The following is an 8521-nucleotide window of genomic DNA, read 5'->3' as shown; positions in this document are numbered from 1 at the left end:
CTGATCCTATGGTATACCTGGAGGTATGACCAAGCCATACCTCCAGCCTCCAGTGAAGTTATCTATCTCACAGTGCTTTGGTTTTACTAAATGCAATACACATATATACATGCTTTTATTAATTACAGTTTATTCACTTTGTATCCCAGCTGCAGCCCCTTCTCTCATTCCCTCCAAATCCCACCCTCCCTCTCTCATCTCCTCCCATACCCCTCTCCAAGTCCACTGATAGGGGAGGTCCTCCTCTCCTTCCTTCTGATCTTAGTCTATCAGATCACACCAGGAGTGGCTGCATTGTCATCTTCTGTGGCTTGGTAAGGCTCTCTCCCCTCAGGGGGAGGTGATCAAAGAGCAGGCCAATCAGTTCATGTCAGAGACAGTCCCTGGCAGCTCAGTCTCCAATTGCGTTTCCTGGTACCATTGGATCTTAACTTTCAGAAAGTTAATACACTGGCTTACCCCATGGAGACCACATGACAAGTTGAATGTTTACTAGGTAATTCTTCTGCATGATTTCTTGTCACTGTAAGATAAATGCCATTACCTATTTATAGAAGAAAAATGAAGTTTACTGGGATGAAATTGATTCTCAATCAAGGAGTAAAGTATATGCAGAAATTAAAGTTCTTGTAATGTTTTCATCTATGAATCTTTACTCTCTCCCTAATAGGTATTCTATAGCCATCTGTGAAGAATGCAGAGCAATTTCTTCTGTACTTTCTTACCTGGTTGAATGCTTTGTATTACATGATGTGCATTCACATACTGTGGGTGAGCAACAGTGTGAAGTAATACTTCTTACTGTGGTTCAGAACAGATTCACTGATGTTCAGGTGTGGTTTGCAAATGTCATGATCACATTAAGTGTTGAGATTTATATAGTACCTACCTGTTCTGTTATGGGATTCAGTATTTTTGTGGTTAATAAGGTCATATAAGGACACACATGTATATGGAATGGCTATAAAATACATATAGCCAAACAATCACTCACTATCAAACTGTTCACATCTGAGGAGTCATTTGCTTTCATTTCCATGAAGGAGTGGTGAGATAGAATCTTCTTCACCCACAGGTCTCTTCCAGTTCTGATCATTTCTGCTCTGTCACAACCCCATGAGACATGAAATGCTAAGTCGGGGAGGTGTGGATGCTGGTGATGCTCTGTATTCCCAGAAGTCCATGAGCACCTGAGCTGATAACAAGCTGAGGGACTTTCCAGATATATATATATATATATATATATATATATATATATATATATAGCCCCCAATGCGCTTTCTTTCTGGCCATTTTTGTGATTCTCAGGTAGGTGACTGGAACATCAAGAGCTCCAAAATCAAGGGCTAAGGTTCTGACATTAGATTAGAAACCCCAGCTTTACATTATAGTTGGAAGAAGGAAAACCTATGCTTCCTTCTCTTCTCTCTGCCTTTTCCTCTTTGTCTAAGAAACGTCTACTGCTTTCTGTATCAGAAATTACTTTCTTGGAAACAGTACTCCATGAGACTGTATTATGAATGCAGTCTTCGTGAGGACAAGATCCATCCCGTTCTTTTGTAAGAAAAATCTAGTATTTAGGATACAATAGAAGACCTTGGCAAAGAAGTGTTTATAAAGGATGGTCTAAGGGGAGGGAGGTAGCCTGCTTACATCATCCCCATGTGTCACCAGAGATGGCATCTTCTCAGCAAAAACCTGTGAAATAAGTTTTTTCTTTAATGAAGAAGCTCTTCTCATAGACAGTGAGGAGGTCTTCTGGGTATGAGGGAGGGCCTGAAGGGGAAATAGTACACAGTATGTGCTGGAGGAAGCACTTGGGGGCAGTGGCTTATCTAGCGGTACCTGATTAATGTGGCAGGCAATGGGAAAGGCGTTGTCTAGGCATTCTTTGTGACTGACTCTTAACTCTGGGTGTAAGGGCGAGCTCATGCAGAGAGAACTGCATGCGTGAAAGCAATACTGTACTTAGAGAAGTGACTATTGGTTCCATAGCTTTTAGGAACTAAGCACATGTTGGTTACGAATGAAATTGCTAAGAATGCACTTTCAGTAAATCATAGTGTTCAGGGAGAAAAGTGATGTCATCAGCTGACTGTGAAGGAGAATGAGAAGGAGGTAGGAAGGAGAGAAGACTGTGTAAGCATAGCTAGTGAATGCCTGAATGATCATCACCACGGATGGCGGCTTTGAGAGACAGGGTCTTGCCACAGAGCTTACTAATGCCAGTGCCTCCAGTCTCCCAGCCTTGGAAGACTATGACAGGTATGACCCACCACATTGGATAGCTTCTTTTCTGGCCATTTATCCTTCATCTGGGTAAATGGGTGGAAGCCATGGGGCAACTGGTCTAGAGGCCCAGGGAGCTTAGAGTGTGGAGGCTCAGCTCCACCACCATGCAGATAGGGGACAAGATCAGGGTCTGATGAGGAAGTGTTTTGCATCAAAAGAGGGCATAATAACTGAAGACCTTGGCACTAATAGAGTTTTATGTTGGTACTAGAAAAGACTAGTTCTAATGTATTGTAAACTGAGCTCACAGCCTTAAAGGTAAGGAAAATAAATAGACATGGGTTAGAAGGAGGGGAAAATGTCTATTACTAGGTAAATTGAGTGTGACAACTCAGAGTTTTCAGAATCTTTTGTACAATGAGAGGCAAAGTTAAGGGCTATCAGGATCAAAGCTTCTCTAAAGCAAAAAACTACATAAATATGACAAAGAACATAATACTGGCCTCAGACCATTCTTGAAGATGTTAATTTATTTTCTTTACAGGGTAGAGGTCTGACATCTTTGAGGGAGTTGCAGAGTGAGAGGTGAAGCCCACAACAGCTCCGGGTTGCCTCCCTTCACGTTGACAGGACTGCCAGGGCTGGAGACCTCCCAGCACTGGCTGTTCCTGCTCCTCAGTGTCCTCTATAATGTCTCCATAGCCGGCAATGCTCTGATCCTGTTCATCATCAGGGAGGAACAGAGTCTGCATCAGCCCATGTACTACTTCCTGTCTCTGCTGTCAGTCAATGACCTGGGCGTGTCTTTCTCCACACTGCCCACAGTCCTGGCTGTGTTTTGCTTCCACTTAAGGGAAATAAGTTTTAATTCTTGCCTGTCCCAGATGTTCTTTATCCACCTCTTCTCTTTCTTGGAGTCTGGGATTCTGCTGGCCATGAGCTTTGATCGCTATGTAGCCATCTGTAACCCCCTGCGCTACTCCACAGTGCTCACCGATGCCCGGGTGATGTGGATGGGCTTGTGTGTGTTCCTTCGAAGTTTCTGCATGGTTTTCCCCTTACCATTCCTTCTGAAGAGGCTGCCCTTCTGCAAGGCTAATGTGCTTTCCCATGCCTACTGCCTGCATCCAGATCTGATTCGCCTGCCCTGTGGTGACATTACTATTAATAATGTATTTGGTCTGTTCATAGTCAGCTCCACTTTTGGGCTGGATTCTGCGCTTATTCTCCTCTCCTATGCTCTCATACTTCGCTCTGTGCTGGCCATCGCCTCCCGGGACGAAAGGCTGAAGACCTGGAACACGTGTGTGTCACACCTGTGTGCTGTGCTCATCTTCTATGTGCCCATGGTAGGTGTGTCCATGGCTGCCCGCTACGGCAGGCGTGCCCCACGATTTGTGCATACGCTCCTGTCGCTCGTTTATCTCTTTGTACCTCCAATGCTCAACCCTGTCATCTATTCCATCAAAACCAAGGAGATTCGGCGGAGGCTTTGCAAAATCCTGTTGGGGGACAAAGTTTTGAGTTGGAGAATATTGTAAGGGTCAAGGGATGCTTGTCCTGACGGCGTGTATTTGTGCTCTGAAGCCCTGCTTTGACCTGGGAGTTTTAACTTTTTTTTTTGTCACTGACATTTCTATTGAGATTCTTGTTATCAGATTTTGTAAAACAGCATCAGCATGGTAAGAATTTTCTCAACAGGCTCTGGTGAGATAAAAAGAGATCACATTAAAATTTATCAAAAAAGCACGTGTTCCATTTCCTTCTTTTTAAAAGGAAAACTTTACTTTTTTGTAATCATTCTCCCATTACGCCTCCACTTTTTTAATTACATTCTTACATCACCTTAGATTTCTCATTACCATGGAAACATTGATGTTATGGGAATCAGATTGTTTTCTCCAAAAAGTTTGGTCAACAGATATTAGCTAAAATGTTTCCGTCTCTCTAACACATATGCACACAAATTTTATGTAACTATTTTATACGGTATGGTACCCATCTGTATAGGGTGAAATGAATGTTATTTTATATGACTTATGTTAAAAGATCTTATTTTCAGTGATATTGAAATTTAGCTGTTTTATTTTGCTATTTACATTGGATGTAATTATATGCTCGGCATCTATTTTTTCTTGTTATCTGTCTTTTTTTTTTTCTCTCTCTCAGCAAAATACCCTCAATATAAAGGATGATTCAATTTAGGATGTGATAAAATAATGTGCTACTTTATAAAATGATGGACATGCTTCAAAAGAACTTAAGCAGTGGGTATGGCAAAGAGGACAAGACATTCAGTCTTGATCCTTTAATAAACCTGCAGTCTAGACCGACCTTTAGAAAATGTAGCTCAATATAAAGTGAAACTTAGACATTCTACGTCTTCCCGTGGTGGAGCTACTTTCAAGTTCTGACTTTTTGTGATTACTTTGTCAATGCTGTCCTTCAAACCTCTTTCTTTTTTTCTTTTCTGTATTTCGTCTTTTAGTTAATGACAGTGTTTGCATATGTTTATTTGTGCACAGTCATAATTTTTATTTTAATAAAAATTTTATCTTTAAAATTAAACTTTCAAAAAGGTAAAAGACAGTTAGTTCAATGGAGTTTTATAGTTCCAGTAGGAAAAACTTCAATAAATAAAAGTTTCATTTAAATACAGTCAACAAACAAGGGTTTAGAATGTTTCCCTTTTGTGTTACCCTAAATGAACACGTTTACCTTCTCTACTGAATAATCTGGTGTTTATCTTAGGTGCAGTAAATGAATTCATCAGGTTTCCTCTGAGGTGTACCCTTGGCTGGAGCACATGGTGGCTGATGTCTCCTCTATTCTCTAGCCTTGAAGAGGGATAGCATGGACAGCTAAGGCAATTTGGGTGTGCATTAGGATAATTTATGTTCAAATTCTGATGTTGTAAATCACGTTGCTATGCTAATCAGCAAACTTTTCAGTTGGAGTCTCAATTTCTCCATTATAAAAGTTTGGTTTTAGCACAACATGGTACAAGAGCTCTTTCAATTTTAAGACTTTAAATTGGACTTGTGTCTCAGCAGTCAATCTGTGTACAGAGTGAACTGGCCTTTCTACTTTCTGGGAAGAAAAATTAGCCAGTTTTCCCACCATTTTACAAACTCTTGTTATGTATCATTGGGTCACATGTGCTCAGATCTTTAGGAATTTGTCCCTCATTTTACAAACATGAAATCTAAAACCCAAAAGAATTAAGCTTAATGGCTGGATTTAAAAGTATTTTTTAAATGTATTATTTATTTTCTTTTTATGTGCTTGAGTGTGTGCCTACACGTAAGTATTCACACCACTTGTGTGGCTGGTACTCACGGAGACAAGAAGAGGCCATTAGGTCTCACATGATGTGAGCTCCAGATAGTTGTGAGCTGGGTGTGTGCTGGCATCAAACCGGGGAGACTTGCAAGAGTGGCCAATGCCTGCAATCTTTGAGCCGTCTCTCCAGCCTTCATGAAGCCGGCTTTGAATATTGGTCAGGCCACATGGTAACAAACTTTCAGGCAGATTCCTTTATTTTATTTTTAAAAATTTTAAAAATAATTTTTTAAAAAAATTCACATTACATCCTTGTTGTAGCCCCATCCCTCCTCCTCTACCAGTCCCCTCCCTCCTCCTTCCTTCCCTTTTTCTTCAGAAAAGGAGAGCTCCCTTTCCCATCCAGCCCAGCTCACCAAGTTGCATTAGGATTGAGTGTGTCCTCTTCTTGTATGGCTTGGCAAGGCAGTCTCACTAGGGGAAAGTGCTCAAAAAGGTGGCAAGGGAGCTGTGTTTGATAGTCTCCACTTCCCTTACCAGAGGACCCGCATGAGACCTAAGCTGCCCATGTGCTCCATCGGGGGGCCTGGGTCCAGCTCCTGCGTGGCCTTGGTTGGTGCTTCAGTCTCCGCAAGCTCCTCTGGACCCTGCTTAGTTGGCTTTGTTGGTCTTCTCATGAAGCTCCTGTCACCTCCTGGACCTTTTCTCTTTCCTCCCACTTTTCCACAAGACTTTTAGGAGTCAGTAAGGTGGCTTTCTAGACAAACTTAGAGGTTACTCTATTTGCTGTCACCATATAAATAGATTTTATTGGTCATGTTATTCTTTTTCTTGAAATCTGTTTGAGTCTTGGCACAGTTATTTAAAAAGCTAATTTAGGAATCAGGGGCATCCATGGATATGAGACTCTGCCCAGCTCAATTGCTGGCTTACGTTGTACATGTCTTCTGAGTCTTGGTTCCACCAAATGAAGAGCCGAACCTGTGGACTCTCCAGGTCAACCCCAGCTTTGACTCTCAACTTCACTGATATCTTTAAGTGGGAGAGATGACAGCACACAGGGGAGCAGATTTACTCAAGTGTTCTCGCTCTTCCTAAGGCTCCACCCATCTCCTTGGGCTCGGGGACTTTTAAGAGGCAGTTTCATAGATCCCAGAGCAGGGAGTGGAAACAGATTAGTACAGTATGAAGAGCAGAGCTGTGTTATGAGAATGTCGAGCACTTGGCGTTTCTTCTCTGGGCAAGTACCTCGTTTCGTCTTTTCTCACAGCCATCAGATCCCCACCCCCGGAGGTAAATGGGGAACTTAGCCCTTCTCTCACACAGGGATCCTCAGGAACCTCTTTCCTAACTCAGGGGTTCTGAGATGGCTAGGATACAAAGATTTCAGAAAAGGCCATCAATCCTAAGTGGTTGCAACGCTACTGTGCTGGCCTGATTCTCCATTTACACTACAGGTCCTGGCATGAAGGCGCAGAGAGGCATCTGTGTTTTTGTTCGGTATGCATAGTTTTGATTGAGATCAAAGCTTCAGTGTATTAACTCTGATGTTCTCATTCGGTAGTAGACAGGAACTATACATGAGAGGCTTTGAGTGGGAAACTAGTTAAAATTAGAAACGTAGTTTAGAGGCAGAACCAGATATTCTCACCGTCTACCAATCTGCTTTCGTTGCCGTTTTCTTATCTGTCATTTTTCAGTGTGTGACTTGCACTAGAGAGCTGAATATTCACATTAAGAACTTTATTTTATACTAATGCTCATATTCTTTAAACATAAAAAAATTTATTAGAAAGTTAAATTTATAGTTCACTGTGTGGGAAAGTAAGTTCAGATTATTTTACTTGTCTCATGGATTTTACACTTAAAATGTAGGTGTTAATATATTGTTTTGAAATCAGTTAATAAATTCAATAACATTTTATGAAAGCTTAAAACTATAACTAGTAATCTCTGAGCCCATGCATGTCAGTTTTCCTATCTAAGCGTCGAGGAGAAAATGAGAAGAAGGGAGATACAAGATGGCTTAGCTGGCAAAGGCAGTTGCCACCAAGCATGAAAGGTTGAGCTTGGTTCCTGGGATCTACCTGTTGTCTTCTAATTTCCACACATGGCATGGCGTGTGCTTTCCCACTAAATAAATGACTGCAAATACGATACAGTTTAAAAATAAAAGGAAATGCAGGCAATGATTGGAGCTCATACTTTATTAAGGGAGAAAGATACTAACCAAAGAACCACAAGTGTGTCACTGTGATAAAACAATGAATAAAATATGTTAAGGCAAGAGCCAAACTTTGGAATTACCGTGGGGGTGTTCCAGTAGGCGAAGGAATAAAGGAAATGTGACACAAATATGTAGGTATATATGTATACACACATATCTGTGTGTAAGAATGAATTTTATTTTTCTATAAGGAACAATGAAGTTATATCATCTACAAGAAAACATATGTACTAAACACATATAAAATGAAATAGCCACATTGGGCCAGACTGGGAAATAAAAATAGTACATTACTTCTTATTACTGGATTCCTTAATCCTTCTTGCAGACTTTCAGATGCAACTGCTATGAATGTAGCCTGAACAGCATTTTTTATACCCCTGGACTCAATGTAGCATATGGTTCAGTTGGAGGATATTTCACCCAAGGAAACATATGAGTATCCAGAAAGTAAAATCAAAAGCAACCTGTGACAGAGAGTAAAGTTACTGAACTGTGATGGGCAAGTGAGGGGCTCAAACAACAAAGAGGAGATGAGTTCAGGAAAAGGAGAGAGACAGCTCAGAAGAGAACAAACCAGCCTTAAAGTATTAAGACCTGGAGGCTGTAGAGATGGCTCTGGGGAAAGGGAAAGGGCTTATCAAGTCTGTTCTTTCCATATGTTTGGTGGAGGAATACAAGCCTCATTACCTCCTTTGTTGAGACACTTACTGGCCCGGTCTTCACTTTTTTCATAGCTCTGTCTCATTTCATCCTTGTGCTAGCAGCTACTCAGCAAGA

The 8521-nt window shown here is 41.2% G+C and overlaps 1 protein-coding gene across 1 annotated transcript; it reads left to right on the top strand.

Annotated features, from left to right (window-relative positions):
- Positions 1 to 2164: 2164 nt before the first annotated feature.
- On the top strand, positions 2165 to 3773 carry LOC129688738 (olfactory receptor 51I2-like). The gene is made up of 2 exons (XM_055623700.1): positions 2165 to 2265; positions 2810 to 3773. Exons 1-2 carry the CDS (start codon positions 2165 to 2167, stop codon positions 3771 to 3773), a joined length of 1065 nt encoding a protein of 354 aa, XP_055479675.1.
- The last annotated feature ends 4748 nt before the right edge of the window (positions 3774 to 8521 follow it).

This window comes from Psammomys obesus, unplaced genomic scaffold (assembly GCF_907164565.1).
Source record: "Psammomys obesus unplaced genomic scaffold, mPsaObe1.curated_primary_1811, whole genome shotgun sequence".
Taxonomy (NCBI): domain Eukaryota; kingdom Metazoa; phylum Chordata; class Mammalia; order Rodentia; family Muridae; genus Psammomys; species Psammomys obesus.
The sequence above is the reverse complement of the archived record's forward strand: the minus strand, read 5'-3'. Positions and strand labels throughout refer to the sequence as shown.